General features: G+C 39.6%; 1 protein-coding gene across 6 annotated transcripts in view; it reads left to right on the top strand.

The window, feature by feature from the left end:
- BCL11B (BCL11 transcription factor B) overlaps positions 1 to 23,157 on the top strand; it is a 102,836-nt gene that overhangs the window by 34,989 nt on the left and 44,690 nt on the right. For 4 of the 6 annotated variants that reach the window (XM_090033983.1, XM_090033982.1, XM_090033984.1 and 1 more), the window contains exon 3: positions 10,559 to 10,774. The exons of the other annotated variants lie outside the window; for them this stretch is intronic. In XM_090033983.1, the coding sequence (XP_089890109.1) occupies positions 10,559 to 10,774 (216 nt within the window). The remainder of the gene's footprint in view (positions 1 to 10,558; positions 10,775 to 23,157) is intronic. 6 annotated transcript variants of the gene reach the window in all.

Raw genomic sequence — 23,157 nt, 5'->3', positions numbered from 1 at the left:
ATTGATATCTATAGACTTCTTGGCCCTCATAGCAGCCCTTTAAACACCTGTTTCCATCCTCCAACCCCCCTTCATTGAAGCTAGAGTCTGTTAAATTGTTACAGTCCTTTATTGGGATGATTATATATTTTAATTATGATTGTATCATTGTATTTGCTGGCTTATAGAAATATTCGTGGTATAAACAGGGCTAAAAAATTTAATCCCCACAAGGATTTTTAGTACTATTGAAACTCCCTAGGACTTAATTATAAGAATTGGAGAATAAAGTTGGGGAAAAAATGAGGCACTGTTTATTGGTAATCCTGCATTTCTTTTAAACCTTTCACAAATCAGAGTGATTCTTATTGCTTATTATTTTATTGCAGTAGCTCCTACATGCTCCAGCTGAGATCCGAGCTTCATTGTAATAAGCACTACACACCCACGGGGTAAAAAGATGTTCCCTTCTCTGAGGAGTTTATAGTCTGACTAGACTAGACAGACAAAGGATTGAAGGAGAAATGGAAGGGTAAAGTGACAAGTCCAAGGTCACACAGGAAGTCAGTTTCAGAGCTGACCACCCTCCAGCCTGAATACCAGATCAGTTCCCTTTCTAGTAGACTATGCTGTATCAGCTAGGAAATAGTATTGCCTTTATTTTCTTTCATGTCAGGTATATTAGGTCCAAATCTACCTTCCATTTAACCATATCTTCCTCCCTTTCCCCCCCATGGTTAAAAAAAACACTGTTCGAGGAAATTTAGACAGATACCCTTGAAACAAAACATCTTGGCTTAAAGGTCATGGTGTGGGGAAGAGTGGTGGTAATATGGCCCATAATTGTTTGGGTTTTGGTGAGTAATTCTTCTGATATTTAATACAGGCAAATTAAAATGGGCATTTTTTCTTTCTTCTTTCTCTTCCTTTTCCTCTTCCTTCTTTTTTGACTATTAATTGCGAGAGATTAAAACAGATCAACAAAGTTTGGCTCAGTGGCCCTGCTGTGACTTTAGGTATAGCCTTTCATATCTTTTGGTTTTTTGACCTGGTTCTCTAGTCAGATCTTCTGACATTGTAACAAAAGCCCCTGTATGGGATCCAGGGTGTGTTTGTACAGACACTGACGAGTGTCATACAAAATATGCAATATAACATCATCTGGTGCCAAATAGTGAGATAACTAAAATGAGCATGCCCTAAAACATTGTTTTTGGCACTTCAAAAGCAGTCTTCAGGCATAGCAGGGACCACTTCTGCAAAGTCACGTGGTCTGTGTGGTAAGTAAAAGTATCTTTTACCTATCCTTTTAATATGAGGACACATAATAGGATACACAAATATTTGGATGTTTAGAAACATAGATTTGTACACATGTAGACCTGCATGCACAGAACAGATACTTAGCCATTTACTAACCTCACATGGGGTGTTTTAACCTCAGTTTATTTATGCTTGTAAAGTGCTTCCAGACCTTTGGATGGAAGGCACTAGAGAAATGAAAGGGTTATTGTTATTATTGTTATTATTATTATTACTACCACTGCATCTAACTGCTGACAGCAGCCACAGTCCCATGAACAATTTGAGGCACTTAAATTTAGAGTCTGATTGGTGACCCTAATGCTTTTCACATTGACTCCATGTACTGAAATGTATATTCACCTAACCCACCAATGTATGGTTGCTATTTAGAAATGAGGAAATGGGGAGCCTTTTAAAGAAAGTGTAAGAAAATATTTAGCTTGTATGTATCTATATAAAGAACGAGCCAGTGGAACTAACTGGACGAGCTTTTAGTTGCTTCCCTGGCATGTTTTTCAGAATGTTCCTAGTATAAATTGGGTAGACAAAAAGACAGTGTTTATATTTGGTTAAGGATCTGACTCAAACTAACCAAAGCCAGGCAGCGTAAACCTGAGGCTCCTAGTCAGTCTTTTTTTTTACCAGTTTTGGTTGTGATTAACCACTGCAGCATATATGTTATGTAACATAACACTTCAGCCTCCTACACACACCTAGATACAATGGGGCATGTTCGAGAGCTCTTGGCATCATTTGAAAGACAGTGTCTCAGTAGGAACTTTGCAAGATGCTTAACCTTATCTTTATTTACATTTAGGCTTTTTTCCCCCTGTGGTTCATAAATAATAGATATTTTTGGTCTCTATAAATGGAGGGGACCTGAGAGAAAACCCTATCAGGTCCATAATGTGTTTATTTACTGGAACTCCCTTTAAAGGTTTCAGCTATAGTGATTTTCTGCAGCTTATAGGACTATCCTCATTGTTTTGTTTAAAGCAGAATTGAAATGTCACATTCTGAAGAGATCAGCTAATTATTTAATGGTACCCAGAATATGCTTTTTTTAGATTTTAAAATAGAGCATTATTAACCTGAGGTTGTAAAGATCTGCAGGAAAAGCCAAACAGGCCCGTGCTACCCTGGGATCTAATAACAAAGAAGGTGAGTCTGTTTTCAACTGCTGTAAGAGTTCAAAGACCTGTATTTTGTCCCTTAAGCAGCAGTTAGAGCTCAGCTATGTGGTACTTAGTTAAGGTAGAACTCAACTTATCTCTTATAGGCAATTGCAAAAAAGTGGACTTTTCTGGCCACTAATTAGATGTATTTTAACTGCAAAATCGTTTTAGCATCTAATACTGTTATTATGTGCTTCAATGTGAATCCTTAGTGGAGCTATTAAACTGTGAGAGCCTGAACTTACCAGACATTCTGTAAAGCTGCTGGATTTTTGTAGCATTGTTCAGAAACCCTGTGGGTGGGGACGACTTCCTCACTCGGACCTAGTGTACACATTTCTACCAACTGATTATTTGGGAGGATGGCTGGGACCGTCATGCACTCTCCTTTTCTGCTCCCTCCCAAGAATGCAATTTCATCTCTCTCTCTCTCTCTCTCTCTATATATATATATATTTGTTTCCAGATTATGGCCCCATCCTAGGGTGTCCTCTCTCGTAAGGTGATCTCACTCTATGGACTTGATGTGGATAGCATAGTGCATCTTTGACTCCTATCTAAATCATACACATCAAATTGATGCCTCTCAGTTATTTTGTAGGTTGTAAGCACTATGCAGAATTATCCCCCTAAGATGCCCTGCAACACACAGACAATTTACTCATTTTCCTATCAGTTTCTAACCAGAGACTCTCTCTTTATAAGCAAGCAGTACATTTAATTACAGGGTTGTTTTTTCCCCCCCAGTCTTACTACATAGTTTTTTTCTTTCCCCTTATACTTTTAAGACAAAGTGACTGGGACATTCTTCAATTGATGAAAAGGAATGGGATTTTTTTCCCCTTTATTTGCTCAAATTTGAATTGGGTTATCAGCCTATCTTGTTTATGAAATTTTGTGCTGTCTTTCCTGCACAGACTGTGACTCCCAAATCTTCCACAGCTCCATTTCCATATTCCTGCGTGCTTGTTCTTTGTTAATCACTTGGCAAGCGCTTATTTGAATATTAAAAATTTCTTTAATCATCAAAGGCAGGAGCACAGCTTCATGAATATTCATATTTTTTCCTCCTCAGACTGGATTCTAGTTCATTACCCTGCAGTAAAGCCAAACAGTCATCAATCGCGCTCATTACAGCCGCTGGCGTTTTGATTGGCTGCCTGCTGCTGGTAGCTTTCTCTTCCCCCCACACCCCTCCCCTTCTCTTCTCTATGAGCTGTCGTGTACCTGCCAACAACAAAAAAAAAAATATCAACAATGCGAGAATAAATTTCTTTGGTTGAAAAACAACTTTGCAAACTTGTCAAACAGTCCTCGTCACTTTTTTGTTTTACACCAAAAAAAAAAATAAAATAAAAAATTAGAAGAGAGAAACTTGAGCTTTAGAGATGAATATTTGTCAAGAGAGTTGACGTAAGTTTCATTTGCATAATGACTTTGTACTTCTGCATTAATAAAATTTGCATATGAAGCCATGTTAATTACTCCTGATCATGCTTTTTGCATTCATGCATAGTAATTTTCTCCGACTTGTGAGAATTAATGTCTTGGCATGGGGGGAGGAAGGGGGGGAGTTAGGGTACTGTCAAGTTTCTGTGCCAGTGTCCCTCACTCACACTCCTTCTCCTCCTTGCTCACAACGTCGCTGTTCTTGATCTATGACTCATTTATGCATTATCACTTGGAATCCTTGGGATAAAGAAATGTATCAATTCAAAGGGAATCCTTGTTTGCCAGAAAAAAACCCAAGCAATTCCCCCTCCACAACATTGCATTTCACACTGGCAGATAAGTAAAGTTTAGCTCTAAAAGAACACAAGACATTGTGTGAGTTTGAATATTCTAAAAGGGGTGTGTGTGCCCACAGATCTGTGCGTATTCTTGCATATGATTATAAATGTGTATGAGCATGTGTGTGTTTCTGCATATGCCACTTTGTTTATATCTCCATTTGCCTCTCTCAGTGTATGCTCTCACTTATGCTTTGCTATGGGTATTGGTACTATAAGGAGGTGTGCCTTCAAGCCTTAGCACCCCTCTGTGTGTACTCTGTGTGTACTGGCTTGTTGCTGTATACATATATGTGCCTCCACCTCTGTATGTGTGCGCACGTGTGTGTGTGTGAGTGCATGCCACTGTGTGTATGTGCCTAGGGTTGTCTGCCTGAATATGTGACAAACAATACTTAAGAGTTAAGAGAAATAAGGAGGAGAAGATCCATATTGTCGTGTGTAACACAAACAAAACAACTTGTTTTAGGGAAGGCTTTAAAATCTGTTGGAGAGTTTAGCTAATATATGTTCATTGCACTATTGGATGTACCAAGTTCATAGAATGGGGCTGCCTCTGAATTTCTTGTACTGGACTATTTAAAACAGATACCTACCATTATTTGAAGTGATTTTTATTGTCCATCTATCTGTCCAGAGGAGAACAGCGGCATACACAAGCGTACCTACATAGGTGCACACACAAAACAGAGAGCCCTCTTCAAATGTGCACACATATCCACAGGTAAATGTGATGCATAGAGAAAGAAAAATAAAAATAGGCACATACCTACATAAAAAATTGCACTTAAAACAATACCTCAGACAAGATCTCTAAAGGTAGATCAAAGGGTCTGTCTTAAACTCTCTGATGTATACATGCTGGCACCAACTCCATCTTTATATCACTCAATGGGGGTCAGATACTACACATAGATGTATCTGACAAGTGTGGGGTTTTACAGGTACCAGGCAGTGGGCATGTCTACACATGCATTAATGCACCTTTTCTAGTGCAGATTAACTTAGTATATCCAATGTGAAGGCATTTGTACATATGCTTATGCCTCAGTGCTGCAGCGCATGCATAGGCATAAATGGCAAAATGCACATCAGGGCTGAGAAAATGGTGGCAGCATGTTCTTGAACTCAAACACATTAAAGGTGTTTAGTTCAAAAGTGCACCACCACCATTTTCTCAGTGCTGACGCACATTTCGCCATTTATACAAATACATACAATACAGCACCAGGCATCTCAGCTTGTGTGCAGAGCAGACTTGATTAATCGAGTCTGCTCCAATGCATCAGATCTCTGGCATATCAGAGCAGACAAATGTATGTGTATAAATGCCAAGGTACTAAACTAATGCACAGTAAGCTGCGCTAATGCTCAGTAGCACATTTGCATGCTTTTAAAGTGATGCTTAATGCGCAATAGACTATTTTATTGTGCATAAGTGTAATGTCACAGTTTTTATGTGATGCTTTAATGCATGGTAAATATAATAGTCTACTGCTCATTAAACCATACATGTAGATACGTCCAGTATGTTCATCTATGCCTAGACCTAGTAAAATAGACCTACAACTGGGTTCAGCTACATGTGCATATAATCTATGAGCAGTTTACCCTCAAGTAAACTACTCAAGAGTAAACTCTTCTGGGCATGTGTCTACACATGCAGGAATGCAGGAGCAGATTTGCTGCTTCTAGGAGCAGACTGCTCCCACTCCCTGCAGCCCTGCAACTGGGCCCTATAGCAGCCAGGGAGAGCTCTAGGCTCCCCCTGGGTTCTAGTCCTGGGGCCAGGAGACAACTGTCTCTTAGTGGGGGCTGGGACATTGCTCCCTGTCTCTGGGAATTGCCTGCTGCTAGGGCAGGGGGACATTGTCCCTGCTTGGGCTCTGGTGCCTCAGCAGCAGGCAGCTCCTGGGGGCAGGGAGCAATCTCCTGCTGCCTGGTTGACCAGGAGCCCATTTGCTCCCAGTCAGGTGTCTACATGTGTGATACTGGACAAGTATTAATCATGAGTAAATTTTCTATTTGCATTTGCAGGTAGCAAATTTACTCACATTTACAGCCAATTACTGTGCAGAAAGCATCTGCATCTGTGCACTTGGAGATTTACTGCACAGTAATTAGTTCTACTGCGCAGTAAAGCGTCTCATGTAGATGCATCCACTTATGCCTTGATCGTAAAGTTTCAGGATTATTTTATTTTCAATCAAATTCTGACACTCATTTCCCTTTAGAGCTGGGCAGGAGGGGCCTATTGCATTTGCCTTAATTTCTTTTTAGTAAGTTTAAAAATGTTGGGGAACAACAATTATTCTTAGCTACATCTGGGAGACACTAATATGTATATACAATCTGTATGCAATGTAAGGCTTTTTAAAAAAATCTTCTCTTATGTCAGCAATGTAGATCTTTAATCTAGCCTGCAAAGCTCTCTATGCATGTTTCACACTCATTGTACATGCAAAACTCCTATTGATATCAATGGGAATTCCACATGCAGAATGAATGCAGAATAGAGATCTGCAGTGCAGGTGATAGATACCCTGGGGCTGATTCAACAGGAGAAATTGTCTCAGCCCCCTAAGTTATATATGTGTGCGTATGTGTATATGTAGGTGCATGGATTTATAAACATATATGCTAAAAGTGTTTATTTCAATTTTCCAAAGTAGTCTCTAAAATTTTACCCCACTATTCCTTAGATCCATACGTCCATGAGTACAAAGTGCTCTTGAATCATTTGATGTAGTTAGGAGAGCATATTTTTAAGTTCTCCACTACTCATAGAATTCCATACAATTTGTTCCTGAATCTACTTCCGTAACTTGTGGTTGAGTTGAGAATTCACAGCATCACTTTAAAAGGGCAAAAATCTTTTTTTCTTGTATTTGTCCATCACTTAACGCATTTATGCCAATGAGGTTTTACCTCCTGCATTTGTTTTTGTCCTTAAGTAAAGTCTTTGAACTGAGAATATACTTACCACCCTGAAAAGGGCAAAACCCAGTTGCCTCTTTAACATACCTGTTGGAGCTGCTTCTGAGCCCTACCAGTGCCACTTTTACAGCAAGACAGAGATTTTTCTTATTTCCAAAAATAACCCCTTTTCCTTTGCCCTTTTTCCTGTTGTCAGTGAATGAGGCCTCTTTGTGTGTGTATTTTGAAGGCATTTTGTTTTTGCCAGTTTATCACTTGCCTTAGGTCTCAGAAACTCTGCATTTATTTTTGAGCTATTAAATATGATAAAAGAAATGAGGGGGAAAAAGCACTGCCTGGTCTGTAGTTGCTGAAAAGGAAGATTTGGCTTTGTGGTCTTTGTGCCATGGGACTTTCCCTTTTGCACAGCACCCAGAGTGGTAGGACGCATTTAAGATCTGTCAGCATTAGGTTTTATGATTCTTTCCTCTTCTTCAGGATTAGTGTTTTTTTGGAGACAGAGAACCGGGGCTAGAAGGGCTCTCCTGGGTCACTGAGGAGTCTAGTCCCTGCTACCACAGGCATCTGTTCCTTAAAACCCCTGTGGGTAAAGTTATTAGGCGTGATCTAAAAAAAATTGCCAGGTTACTTGTCCCAACTTCTCCAACTGAAAGGCTCTGATATAGATAGAAACCTCCTTCTAATACGAACCTTTGTTTCCTTCCCTCACTAGAACAAGATATGTTGGATGAGAACAGGAATGTCCTAACTATTCCCATTTGAGGGCCATCTTCTCAGGAGCCTGAGGGCTGTGACTAAATGGAGCAGATTGCATCTAGCCTTGTCTTTAATGGAAAGGTGTGGCCTTGAGACTGTTTGAAAAACTGCTCCGTTTTGATCCAAACCACTGGGTATTTTGGCATGCTAGAACCTGTGCTGTTTGCAGGTTGAACCTCTCTATTAAAAATAAGTGAAGTCTCTAGTAGTAAAGATGTCCGTGGGCCTCATTTGGTCCATAGACAACATTTTGGCCACCCCTGGACATCCCTGGAAAGTTTCAGTATAGCAGTGGGTTGTCAAAATGCACAGGTGTGACCTGAATTCCTTGTCTGTCATAGTCTAGCTCTTACGTACATTATGGTACAAAGACTGTGCTTTCACTCCTGGGTGTGTAGTGATCTGACACTGGTTGCAGTATCATTTAGAATATAATAGCCGAGTATCCAAAAAGACTCATATTTGAAGCTCATAACTTTCCTGGCAATAGGCAGGTTCCCAGGTAACGATGTGATCAAAACAGACAAGGGCCAACCTTATTTAGTTGCATTATCTGTTAACAATAGAACTGCAGTCACAATAATTTGGGGGTACTTCATCCTGTTTGTAGCTTTTTCCTGCTTTATGAAAATTCTGCCATTATTACTGTGCTTTAAATTACAATGAAGCAACTCCTCTACATATAGAAATCTCATGTCTGACATCTGTTTCTGTTTGCCTGGCACAGTCTTATCCAGAATGTAATATAGATACAGCTCAGTTAATGGTTATCTTTACCTGTTTCTGTAACATTTCCAGTGAGATCAAACACTTGCAAAAAAAAAAAAAATCCGTCCCATGAGCTGGAGAGATGGCTTCTATTTAAAAACAGCCTCACAAAAGAGCACAATTTTTATCCTTGATGCTTGAAGCTCAAGTATTTACACAGGGAATTTAGACTCTTCACTTGTGGTTTTGGCAAAAGCTTCACACAAATGTTTTGCACTGGTGGTCTCTTAGCCATTTAAGATAAACGACAAAATCAAATGCAGTCCTTGCAGACTAGAGTGCTGGATGCTGTGCCAAGGATGAAGTATCCCTCTTTGCCTCACATGTGTAGCTGTCAGATCAACATGTAGGCATAGTTTTCGAAGTGGGACTCTCGAGGTGGAGAGGATACATTATAAAATGCTTCTTTCTAATGTTGTAAGACTTATGGCAAAATATTTCTTTTCACTATTCCTATGTGTATGTGTATTTATGCATATGTGTGCATGTGTGCATACACACACATGCACACACACACGTAGTTGTGATCATTAAAAAACCCACTGCATGCCAAAAAATACCTGACAATTAACACATTTATTTCCTGATCTAAATATAGGGAGAAAATGTGGTTTCTGACTTACCACCATGTGGTAATTGTTGGCAAATGCCAAATTTTTAGTGGCGACCACTGCACCACATACCTTTATTTGAGAACTGGCCCTGCATTAGTAACTACATTTTATTTAGTAATTTAAATGGAAGTCATGGTTTTAAATAAACACGTAAATCCAAATTATAACCTGGGATAAATCTTTGTAATTCAACTAATTTCAGATGGATCTGTGCTGATTTACACTAGGTGAGGCTTTGGTTTGTACATCGGGTCTATTTGCGTGTGTATGCATGTATGTGCACACACACACATGCACTTTTGTGTTTCTGTATGCCTGTATGTCTATATTTGTGTATGTTTACATGTCTTCAGGTTTGTATTTTAATTTTTTAAGCTGTAGGGCTCCTTTCAGACTAATGCCAATGAGAAAGAGTGTTTCTAGTGGAGCAGGAGAGGATTCTAAGTACAGCTTTAAGTAGTAGATGATTTCTAGATGCATTAAGGCTAAAGAATACAGTTTGAGGATACAATATAATTTTTCAGCTATTAGGGAAAAAGGTTGCTACATTCTTTATAGCCTTGGTAGGGAAACAGAATACATAAACGGGGCATGCAAAATGCATAACTGGCTGCAGCTCAAATGGGAAGCAAGCACAGCAGCCCACGAATGCTTTATTCTGGGAGCTTGATTCCTGGCACTTCTATGAAGCCATTTGAGCTGTAAGTCGCTGCACTTTGTCTGTGCTGGTGTGTCGAGCCTGTTTCAGCAGCAGCTCGGCAGAAAGCCTACCCAGTTTTGTGTCAGTTAAATACATTAACACAGCCATAAAACAATAATCCTCCTTTTGATTTGGTCCCTAAGCATGTGCTGGTGGCTCTGGTAACCGCCTCCAGTTCTCATCTACACCATCTCCACCTTTTTCTAGCTCCCTTCCCTGGCCACCTCATCTCCTTTCCTTGTCCCCTTCCCATGGGCCCCTCCAGTCAGAATTTGCTTCCAGAAATCTGCCTGTAGCAAGCTGAGGTTTCATAGCACTCTAGGTCTCATTTTGCTTCTCCCCCAGTCAGGCTTCTCCTCCCTGACCTTCCAGTCAGCCTCCCCGGTCTCAGCCTGACATATAAATTAGTTAACTAAAAGTAGGGAGTGAGCTAGGCAGAATCCACCGCCGCCTCTCCTGTTTTCCCTATGATGCCTCCTCTGTCCCTTCAAACTTAGATCCGACTGACAGTTTTTTCTATTGTTTTTTCTCCAGGGCCGTCCAGGCCTGCAAACCTGCCGGGGGCTCCCCTAGCTGCCTCCTCCCACCCTCACACATCAGTGATCACGTCACCTCTCCGCGCACTGGCCTCTCTCCCGCCCTGCCTTAGCCTGCCCTGCTGTGGTGCACGTGCAGTCTCAGTTGGCGGGACTCAGACTGAGACTCAGACTGAGACTTCAGGCACATTTGGATGTCATTGTCAGTTGTCAGGTAATAGAAACATTTTTTTTTGTTGCTATCTGAAGGTCAGTAGTGCTGCCACGTGATGTCGTCTTTACTGTGGGAGAGCCGCCTTCATTGGGTTGTGTTGGGAAGGCAGTGAAAATGCCCTAACCATCCCCTGCCCACCATCGCAGAGGATGGGAGCTGGAAAAGGGGGTGCGACTCCATTCCTTTCTCCCCCCCACATCTACTCACTTTCAGATGTCACCATCAGCTGCCGCTGGTCTGTTTATGCCACATTGTGAACAAATGTCTGCAAATCCTCACATAATGCAATACCCTGGTATCAACATTTCATCTTTTTGGTCTGTTTATTTTAAGCTTAATTGGATAACTTTAAACATCTGAGATCCTTTGCTTTTCCCTAATCATTTCTGTTAAAGGCTTTCCTCAGGATGCAAGCACTCCATGCACTTTTGCACTCCCCTTGATGTTGAGAAAACTCTCCTCGCTGATTTTTTTTGGGTGGTGTTTCAAACCCTGACTTCTGTCATTGCCATGTGGGGAAGGTGATGTGGAGGTCAGCAGACCAGACCAGTCTAGGGAGGAGACTGACATGCGACCTCATGAAAGCAGCAGGTGTTTTGAGACAGGCTCAGTTGATTGTAAGATTGGACCTGTGGTGAGTTGAGGTGAATATGGGAAAGGCTTTGGAAGAGAAGTTAGCTGAGACAAAATCCTGATGCGCTTCCTCTGCTCTGCAAAATGCCCGCTGGGCCAAATTCTGAAGTCTATGCTCATGATTGACAGGCATGCCACAGAATAATGCTGCGTAAATACTGCAAAGGATCATAGGGTTTAAACCTTTAGTAAGGATCCAGTGTAAGAAGTGAGTAATGCCTTCAGGAGTTGACCCCTGCTGGCCTACTGCCAGGGCAGCATAAGCTTCGTCACATAAGCTTTTTGCTCAAATGTGTTACAGTTATAACTACAGCAGTTACAGCAGTGACTGTATTGAGATAAGCTTGATTCAGATTCTTTGGATACTACCTGGTCATATTTCCTTAAATACCACTTGTCTTTCACTGGGGAATGCTAGTATGGAGTGGGATAGTTAGGAAATTTCATGTATTGAACCAAGAGTAGAAGGTTTGCAAGTCCCATACTTTAAATGGTTCATCAGGAACCTTGAGTCTTGAAGGATGTAGTGTTTTCGGGAGGAGGTTTAAAACCACACATCAGCACCTTCTTTTAGAACTGAATCCAAAGCTCATTAAAGTCAACAGAAAAGCTGCCTTTGACTTCAGTGGGTGGTGGAGTCAGTTTTCTCAGAACATTTTCACGTAACCAGGATTATATGATATTCATTAAAGAGCATTCAGACAATGTGGGCTGCTCTGTCTGCTTTACTATCCGAGTTGTTACACTCCTTACAGGTTCACTGCGAGCTGGTTGTAATTTCTGTAGGGCTGATTCTCCACTATATTAATCTGGTTTTGCTTTGTTGACTCCACTGGATTGACAGTGGCATAAAAATAATATACCAGGGTATAGAATTGGGTCCTCATGCATGATGCAGAATGTCTAAAGGACAGATTTATTTCCTCCTGTAACTAGTAAAACAAACCAGATGGGAACTCTTATTTTCTGTTTTGTTGTATTCCTAGGTGTAGTGTAGGTAGGCATGAGTACCTTTCCTAAGTAGGTAGTTGTGACAATAAACTGAAACCTGGGTTCCCTATTGCTTCTAATGCAGATATTTAATGGAGACAGGAGAAAGTAAAACTAAAAATAGAAAGGGAAGGCAGGACTAACTCATTAAAGCACGTTGGAACTCAGGGTTTTTGTACTTTACACACTTTCAGTCCTTACTTCAAGTTGTGCACTGTTAGTTTTTGGAATGATCTGTTTGCTAAAAGAGCGATGCCAGCTTTGTGGGGAGATAGACCTGTTATCATGGCTTCCTATAATTACTGCTGCAGTCTATGGCACTTAGAGAATAGGTTATATCAAAGCACACGCTAAGTGTTTATGACAGGAGTTGGTCAAGTTCTGCTTGAAAGAAACATTTTCTCCCCTTGGAAAGGAGGCTTATATCTATTTAACCCTTTCTTATCTTCTTCTGTGTTCACAGCTGATGAGTTTGGGCATCGTTCAATGCACAGAGCAGTGAAGCAGGGTCTTTCTTGCGCCCAAAATGATTTGCACAAAAGAAACAAAAATAAGTTTTCCTCCGTGTTGACTGTATAATCATGCCAGCAGTGATCTTGGCGTTGTTCTTTCCTCTTCTTGTAGCCATGTACACTAGAGAGTTACTCGCTCCAGCTTTAGGGATCTGCTTGTCTCTCTGACTTGATTAGCTTTTTATTCTGTCAGCCTTGTTCCCGTTTCTGAGGAATTGTTTCATTCTTTGAACAAAAGCCATTGACATTTCCCTCCTTTTCTGCTCCTTCCTTTCTTACCTTTATTCTGTTCATCATCTCTTGCTTATTTAACATTCAGTAATGTTCTTCATCTCTTGCTTATTTAACATTCAGTAACGTTAACCTGAAATTTTTCGGAGTAGCCTCTAGTTTTCCAGTCTGAGAGCTGGAGCTGCATGTGCATTTGTGATTAACCATGGTCTTTGATTGGCACTCACAAATCGGGTGTTTAGGAATCCATGCAGTTTGAGCTTGTGAATCTGAGCGGTTGGCTATATGTGGAATGTTGGGTGCTCACGTGCAAAAGCTGATGCTTAAAATATGGTCCTAGGTATTATTGTTTATTTTCTGTTATACATGGCTAATTTTGTGTGCAAGTCAATGCAGAATGGAGAGTCTGTAAGTGAGAGTCCACGTTTTAAATATATATTTTTAATATATACAAATATCACTGCTACATTGTCTTTTTTTTTTTGCCCCAGGGGCCTCCATCAATTGAATTGGGTTCTCTTGCTTAAATGTTTTTAGTGCCTATTTAATTAGAACTTGGAATAGAATCATGAAATTCACAGTGTTATGTAGCTTGCATCTAAAATATAAATGTGTACAGCACTCATGTCGCTTTGCCCCTTGCCAGATAAGGGTGCTTTTTTAATTTCATTTTTTGTTTCATTAATAAGGGTTACATAAATTAACTATAAAACACAGACTTTTTTCTATAACAGAGGCAGTGATTATTAACAGATTATTATATGTAAAACAGTGTATAACTGTGTACATATATAAACATTGCAAAACTTTTTGTAAGGCTGTTTTTTCATGATACATCTTTGCTATAAATACAGGCTCCTTTTTATGTTGCAGATTCATTAATAGTGTTCATTTAGGCTGAAATTTTCAAAGCTACCTAAGAGGTTTGGATGCCCAATTCCTATTAAAGTTAATAGGAGCTGGGCTTTGAAAATTTCAGCTCCAGAGTACTCAGCACTTTAAAGTATGCTGTACAAACAAAAAATATCACTGCCCCAAAGATCTCGAAGTGTAGAAACACTATAAATGAATTGCAATTGGCAGAACGTAATAATCATTTATCTGTTATACTGGTGTTCATATGGGCCTGATCCAAAGCCTTTGGAGTTGGTTCCATAAGCATGGGTTTTATATACATATATAAAGATAATTAAATGTCTAATACACATATAGCTAGCTAGTCAACCAGTGAAACAGTTTTCTTCCCACACAGGCAGTGAGATAAGGAGGTGGAAAGTGATTGTGATACTTGGTTGCATATTCAAAAACAGCAAGTGGGCATTGACAGCAATGATTAATGGACAGGGCTCTGAAGTTCAAGGTCTAACACAGAGGAAGACATAGGACCCTAGCTCAGAGAAAATTGAACACTCTCCCTTTAATTCAAGGAATCAGCTGTATTAGTCATTAGGACAGTCTAAAAATCACATGGTAATCTTGTAAAGTTAACATCAATTTACTTTGCTACTGAAATTCTACTTACTGTATTATTTAACTAGTCTGGTGTTTTTTTGGCACAGGGTAAGGTGACAATAAAGATAAAAGAAATACCTGGAAGTAAATAATAGGTTTTAACAGCTGAGTATTTTCTCCTCCTTCAATTATATCAGAGTATTCATTTTGTGTTGGTTTTATAACTGGACTCAGCCAATGGAAATCGCACTAGATTAGACCACCCTTGCTGTAGAAAGCCTGATGCAATTAATACAGTCTGTCTAGAAAGCAGCATTATTTAAAAAACTTTTATGTTAATGATATGGTATGTATTCGGCACATTTCATAATATAACAAAAAGCAAGCTTTTGTTTCATTCCAGACCAGGCTTTATTAACACTGGAGGATCAATGGAAAACAAAACAATAATCAAAGCAGAGAATACAAACTCCTCCAGCAAAAAAACCTCCTAACTCATCAAGTTCCAGGACAATTGTTGATATGTTGCTCCTTGCTTCTTGCTGAGTAGAATTTAAAAAAAAAATAAAAGAAAAAAAAATCTATCCAACCCAGAGGATATAGTTTGTTCTTTATGTCCTTTTTTTATGAGGAGAAAGAGGAGTTGGGCAGCGTGAATGTATGTGAATGCAGACAACTACCACAACAGTGAGGTCATTTACAAATATATCTTCTCATTGTAGTGAAAAAATGATTTATGCATGGGTTGTAATAGCTAAAATTCAGGTGGGAGGTCCCTATTAGTCAGGGCTGCTGTTATTTATTTATTTTAGCCAAATAGTCACATTTTAAGTGCTGTGTATGAAGTCACTTTTTCTTCAGCATGCAAGGAGCATGCAAGGAGCATGCTGAAGAAAAAGTGACTTCATACACGGCATTTAAAACGTGCACAGAGACGTTAAAATGTATACATTAAAAACTGTAAGGAATCTCTATCTATCTATCTAATTCTGAAAATCAGATACAACCACAAACTAGATATACCTAATCACAAACTTATTTTTAATACATGGTATGTTTATCAGGAATCAAACAGCACCGAGGCAGCTAAAATTAGGATGCTTTGCAGGGCAGTGGTGCTGGCAATTTAAGTGTGGCTTAGGCTTTGTTCTAGGAAGACACCCTATCAGTATAACTTAGTAAGTCCTAATTATGTAAAGTTAAGAACCAGCAGGGGCAACAGGGATATTTAAAGGTGCTTAAAAGTGGATGGCTGCAATTTCCAGACTTCCAAGGAAAAAGAAAGGCTCTTAATTGCAATATTAACGGGTAGAACAGCATCTAGTAGTCTCAAGACAAAAGAGTTCAAGGAAATATTGCCTACAGTAGAGACAATGGCTCCAACATTTAGAGAGTTAACTGGATTTCCTACCACTGTGCTGAGCCCGAGAGTCTGAACTCTTCAAACGTTCCAAATGTAGAGCTAAATCAAAGAATTCTGTTTCAAATCCATACAAGATGTTGCTGTTTTTCTCCTCTGACAGGAGAAGCATTTGGAAGTGCAGTTTCTTTCTTTTTTTATTGCTGTCTTAAAAAGGAGTTTGGATGTTTAGCACAGCTGGTGCTCATTACATTATGCACTATCAATAAAATAGCATGTGTAATTAATTTTTAATGCAGTGCTGTATGCAGCGCTTTAAAGCAGTTACTGTATGGGGAGAGCCTACACCGGTCACTGACATCAGAAATATTAAAAAAGCGGGCTAGATTTTGCATTTTTAAACAGCATATGTGTGAGTGGGGGAGGGCTATCAACCAGCAGTTGTCTGGCCACAGTCACATTTAAAATTATTGGAACAAGATGGAGGGAGGTGTTTTTTTAATTTACTTATTGGAATGGATGAATTTATCTCTTGTTATTGAGGGGCTTAGAGTTTGCTAAATGATGGTTTGTTTAGGGATAAGTGTGTTCAGGGCAAGTAAACACCACTGGACTAAGCAGCAAAGTGGGTAGATTTTATTTTTTGCAGTCACTGATATTTGTAAAATTATGATCAATCTTGTCATTTTGAGCAGAAAACCTGTTGGAAAAGGCAAAGTGAGGTGTGGGATTAAAAGAAATGAAAGAAGCAGGATTAGAGGTCCTTTTCAACAAGTTTATTTTATTTTTTTAAGGAGGGTCCTTGTGGTCTTTCATCAGTCCAATGAAAAATCAATCCCAAATTTTGCTTCTCAAATAATTGCATATTTGTGAGGAGCACCTATATAAGTGTGAGTAAGTAGCAGGATTTAGAAGGGACACCATTGATAAGGTAACATCTCACCCACTTGAGAACAAATTGATTTGCATTATGTTTTTTCCAAAGCAAATGGAAACTTTTGCCATATTTTTCAGGAGACACCAAAATAATGATTCTCATGGCAATGGGCATGTAGGTGGAGCTTAGTTGATTACATAGCTGCATATGGAAGTCACCTCAGGAAATATTTCAGCTGCCAGCAGGAGGAGCAGACATGTTTTCCAAGGTGACACATTGCACATATCCTTATTCAGCAAAGGAACAGGAATCCCCTTTTTGATCAGGGCAACAAGGTAGCTGTGGTTCATTATTTGTGCAGTAGGATCTGCCACATTGTCATGCTACTGCACACACAGCTATTGCTCTCTTCTTTCCTGGCCATCTGAATGTCTCTTAGCAAACACTTCATTAAAAAATATTAAACACATGACTAGGAGTAGGGCTTGTGAGAAATAATACACTGATTAGGAAGTAAGGCACCAAACTAGGAAATGCCTTGTTTGTACTCAGTGAACTCGCCTTTTGTTTGTGCACTGCTCAGTTTTTTTAGCACTAAGACTTTTTACATGCACATGCGCACACATGTATGTGCACATGTGCACACACACACATGCTCATGTGTGCATGTGCATGCGTACGCGCGCACACACACACACAGATGTTAGCAATTCTTCATTTCCTTCAGTACAATTCTATTCATAGGTATGTAGCATATGCCAAGCTATTTGCCCGCATGGCTTCACTGGGCATGTGTAACATTGAGTTTTTTCTGTCCTTCCAGCAATGAATTTGTCATAAACTATTTTGGCTTTTTTAACACCATAGGCGTGTGTGTGTGTGTGTGTGTGTGTGTGTGTGTGTGCACATGCCAGAAAATATATGAGGATTTTCAGACTCAGCAAGGAGGATTCATATGCTCTATGTAAACTGTATCTCCCACAATCAAAAGCAAGCAGTCTAAGCCATGAAATATCATTTAGATAAGTATAATTAGGCTGTTTCAATTTGGCCCACAAACCAGTGTGAAGGAGCATTGGTGATGGTGATTAAGTGGATGTGTTTCAGTGAACCTGTTTTTTTGTTTTTTTTTCAGAGGATTTGGGCCAGATTCTCTGCCTGTGTGGTTTAGTGTTAGGGCAGGTGAGTGGGTAGACAAAAAGCAATTATCAAGAATGCTTCTGTAGCTGACTAATGTTAAAGCAGGTGGATGGCATCTGAACCCTGGGAATGAAGCAAAAGGCACCATAATGTTGGTGTGCCCACTGGGTTTTACAAAAGATTTAAGAACAAGGGCCACCGTAAAATGGACCAATGGCCAGAAAGGAATTGGAATTAATGCTCTCTCCCTGCTCCACATCTGACACTTTTGTTTCTCTCCCTTACATCCTGAATATTATGGAGTAGCTTTGAAATACTATGGGACTTCCTTTTTGTTTAGCAGTATAGTAAGCAGCGGTGTACATATTTGAACACACATTTTTGTTGGCTGCTGTTTTTTCACTGGTCAGGTTTTTCTATGCGTCTTTCTAATATATACATGTATCTAGTGCATTGGAGTGTAGCATATCCTCTTGGTAATCCTCTTTGTTTCTCCATTTTTTTTAAAAACAACTTTCTTGAGTTTGTACTATAGCAAGGGCCATTTGCTGTAGCTAGAGTAGGGAAGAAAGGTCTAATGAATCAGTAAAATGTGAACTTGGAAAGAAACAGGCAAAAATCCCACATAGAGAAGGCTTACATTTTTTATGAATTCAGCTGTAAGAGCCAGAGGTCCTGGGACTTATGGAATGAGGTTAATGCAAGCACTGAGTGAGTCTCTGAGAAGACACGGGCATTTGGAATCTTTCCATAAAATGGTACTTTGGAAATTAGTGTCTTTGCTAATAAGAGCATAAGCATCTTTAAGGGAAAGAAGCAACTTTACACAACACACCAGCGTAACCCTTTAGGTTTGTTTAAGCATCACATCATTGGTAGGGGCCAAATTCTATATATATTATTTTGACATTCAGTCAAATGTAAAAGTGAGCAGATTGGGCTCTTTGTCTTTCTCCCATTCAGGCCCATTCCATCTGTATGTATGGTTGACTTGGATGATTACATATGAAGTTTGCTTTCTTTTTCCTCTGTGTTGTTACATTCCTTTCTGAAATGGTCCAGACATGCCCCTGCTCTTTGCTTTATTCCAAGGATTCAAGCACTAGTCACACACATTGAAATGAGTCAGTTTTGTGAGGATTCTGGATACACCATCTCCTGTCTTCGGACTGGACCATATGGTATCCTCCCTTAGCCTTCCAGTAGGAGCCATAGAACCAAGATTTTAGGTTGCCATCAGTCCAGGCGAAGGATTTTTCTTGACAGCAGCAGTACATAGTCTTCTAGAAAGCTGAATGTGTTCTTGAGAGGCACCTTTTTTGCTGTCTGATTTTGTTGCCGTTAGTGGAGTTGCACCTACTTACACAAGCTGTGAATTTGGCCTGTGGAGCACAGAAAAGTGCATAGCTTTAGATGAGAACTGCTGTATTGTTAGGAAGGAGCTGTCATTTAAAAAGATCAGCAATGAACAATGTATGAAATAAAAATTAACAGAACTGAATAGCAGTTCTTAAAATAGCAGTAAGCCTACTTGCATATAATCATTCCCTACCAATAAAACAGGGAACATGTAAGTGCACTTATTATGACACAGCCTGGGTTGAAATTTAAAGGGTGCCCAAAAAATAGGTCTAAGGGTTTATGGATTAATTCATCCAAATCCTCTATAAAATATGTGAACTGCTGATTAAACTGGGGATACTACTTTTGTGGTTTTGTGTGTAGCGAAGATGAAATTAAAGTGAGCAACTTTATCAACATGCAAAATGTTTGAGACTTTAATTGAAAGTAAACCCATTCAGTAGGTTGCAACTAAAACCTGTTCCTATGTCTTCACTCTAAAATACCACAAGATGGTTAAAACATCTAAATCTTCTGGAAAGGTTATGATTTCTGTTATAGTCAATAGGTGGCTAGAATCATTTAAAAGTAAAATTACATTTCTTAGAGGCCTATTGGTTTCCACAAAACATATTTGATGGGCCTTGTCTATTCAAGCTGCCATCATAATGTGAAGCTTTAGAGATCTGCTGATCCTGCTCTTTACTATTATTGTCATAGGTCACTGGAAGAAGTGAATATACTCTTAAATGTATACAGTTTTCAAACATTCAGGAGCCGCTGGCTAGCCAGTCTGCTGCTGTGCTTTTCCCATTTCAAGGAAAAAATGGATGGTCAGGGCTGAGAATGGGCAGTTGGAGGGTAATTTTCATGATTATATAATTCTATGATATAACATCATCCAGACCTATGAGAGAAAATAAAGATGCATGGAACAAAATACTGTTGCTGTTTAATTTGGGGTTGGAGACTGTCTTGTATAATTTTCTCCCTGTCCTCCTCCATTAAGTCTGCCAGGATCATCCCTCTTAGATACCAGCTCAAGATTTATTTATTTTTATTATTCTGGACTAGGCAAAATTTAGCAAAGCTGTTGTCCCTGGAAGATTCTGCTAGCGGTTGCCTTTTCCCCTACTAACACTGTTTCTTCATGGATTCCTCTGTTATGTCTGGTTAAACATTCTTGCCTCTTGAGATTGTCAGAGGAAGGCTGTCATGTGATTATATTCCCCCGGTGTTCACTATTCTCTCCTGGCTCCTCTGTAACTGTCTTGGGAATGCTGGACTATACGGCATGTATACACACACACTCATGCATGCACACACATGTATGTACACACACCCTGACAATCCATAGTGAGTCAACATCCTGGATGCTTCTTTAGCTGATTAAAACAAGCTGTTTTGTCAGTGGCAGGCACGATTATAGTGACTCTCCCTCACACTCAGTACATTAACTTATTTTTTCATAGGCTTTCATTTTTAGAGCCTAATTTCAAAATATTTTTAAAACTAATTTTCTCCACTTTCTCTTTTATATTAGGGAAATGTCTACTTCTTTATTCATCCTCTCCTGCATAGTGGCAGTAACAAATACTTTATTTTTTTCTGAACCTCCTTGCAGAAGCCAAGGCCAAAGTACAATTGTTTTCATTTAAATGTTTTAAATGGAAATACCTGCCAAATGTAAATGCAGCTTGCAGCATGTAGATTTACTGAGCTAGCATGGATTTCTGTAATAAAAGATTAAAAAACCCAAAACAAACGAACACTCCCCCCCCACCCCTTGGAATAGGAGCACTGTCCCTTTAAATCTGAACTCCAACTTTACTGGATATTTTACAGAGCCTGGTTTCATTTATAGTGGAGCCAGACTTGCTGTGTGAGAGCCGTCCGCATGCTGGAATTAGTCTTAAGCTTGCTTCTGTGGCATTGCCAAATTCCATGTTTGTGTTTTATTTAGAATTCTTTTCACGGCCAGTCGAATCTGTTCAGGCACACACAGGCGCTGTTGCGCCCCATGGAGAAAATAAGCAAGCTTGCGTTTTCTTTGGCATAGGCCACGGCCACAAAAGACTGTGATCTAAAAAAACATTTTTTAAAAGCTATTTTAACCCATAACAGATGTATAAAGTAGGCACACGCATGCCAGTTTCCTTAGTTTTAATTAAAAAATAATTACGGCTTTAATGGGATGCTAGTGACAAATTTGGATGAATGGTGGGTGACATTATCTCAAGGCTTGCTTCAACTTATAAATTAATGTATTTCTCTTGGCTAGTGGTACAGATGAAATTAAACGAAGGAGCAGATTGATATTTCTTAAAGTCACATTGAACTAAAAAGAAAAAAATACAGATTCTAGTACTGCATGCTTGCGTGAGATCAGAGTACAGGGGCGAAACCTTTTTCCCTTGGCTGTTGAATGATTGGGTTGGAATGGGGCTCTGCTTTGCAAGATACCTGTCCTTTTCATAATTTCAGTAGTAGCCACGTTGCCAAATTATTGTGATTAATGTCAGCAGGCAATTCTATTTATAGCTGCATGTGACTAGCTAGCAGAGTGCCTCTGAGCCAGGAAATTTTAAATATAAAACCATAAATGCATTCTGTACATTGCAATGGTTATCCCATAGCTAGCTTTGCTCAGTTGCTGGCTTTTGGACTACATTACTTTGATTATTTTCATCGTTTTCAGTTTGGCGCTTAACAGCCTCAGGAGCTACGATGAACTTATCTGTGCACAAGTATCAGTTATTTATATTTACAAAGAAATGACCAAAGGTGTAAGATAAACTCACTCCAGATTTATACCTGTGTGTCATTACAATCAGGTGTCTGAAAAGCTGAGAAAGCAGAAGCAGAGACTGATATGAGAGAGATGGAGAGACTATGAATACTTGAGGAGAAGGTGGAGAACTGGCTGGCTGGTAGTGGTGTAGTCTCCTCTCTTGGAGGAAGCCCAAGTCCCACTAATGAGAGTTCTGTGCAGGCACTAGGAAAGAAAGATGTCAATGTTGGTAAATTCCTTTATAGTACAGGGCAGAATTTTGTTCTCAGATTTTCATGGCAGATGGGATTTCCTCTAGTCCTATTCTTTGACTGGAACTTTCCAAATACTGGTACATAGAATCATAAAATCATAGAAAATTTGGATTGGAAGGGATTTCAGCAGGTCATCTAGCACAACCCCCTGCTCAAAGCACGATCATCACCAACTATATCATCCCAGCCAAAGCTTTGTCTAGCTGGGGATTGAAAACCTCCAAAGATAGAGCTTCCACCACCTCTCTGGGTAACCTGTTCCCGTGTTTTACTATCCTCCTAGGGAGAAAATTCTTCTAATATCTAACCTAAACTTCCCTTGCTGCAACATGAGACCGTTGCTCCTCGTTCTGTCACTTGCCCCTACTGAGAACACCACTGAGTCTAGCTTCAACCTCTTTTGAACCCCCCTTGAAGTAGTTGAAGGCTGCTATTAAACCCCCCATCGGTCTTCTCTTCTCTAGACTAAATACGTCCAGTTCCCCTGGTCTTTCATCATAAGTCATGTCCCCCACCCCCTCATCATTTTTGTTGCCCTCTGCTTGCAGTGCTCATATGGATTCCCATTGTGGATCACCTGCACAAGGTTTGGCTTCCATTGTAAAGCTGCTGATGTATATATTAGCCCAGTTAACATGAGCTCAGGACAGTTGCTTAGCTTAAAAAGACATTTCTTTTGTTCAGTGATTTTTCTGTATAAATGGTTCTGTTGTATTTTTCTTAGTTAAACAATTAAGTTCTGTATACACCTCATTTTTGATAAATCACTTGAATGAGAGTGGATCAAGATTGGGCTACTGTT

The sequence above is a fragment of the Crocodylus siamensis genome, chromosome 2, assembly GCF_052110815.1.
Source record: "Crocodylus siamensis isolate JL-2025a chromosome 2, ASM5211081v1, whole genome shotgun sequence".
Lineage (NCBI taxonomy): Eukaryota > Metazoa > Chordata > Crocodylia > Crocodylidae > Crocodylus > Crocodylus siamensis.
This window is presented reverse-complemented; position numbering and strand designations above follow the sequence as displayed.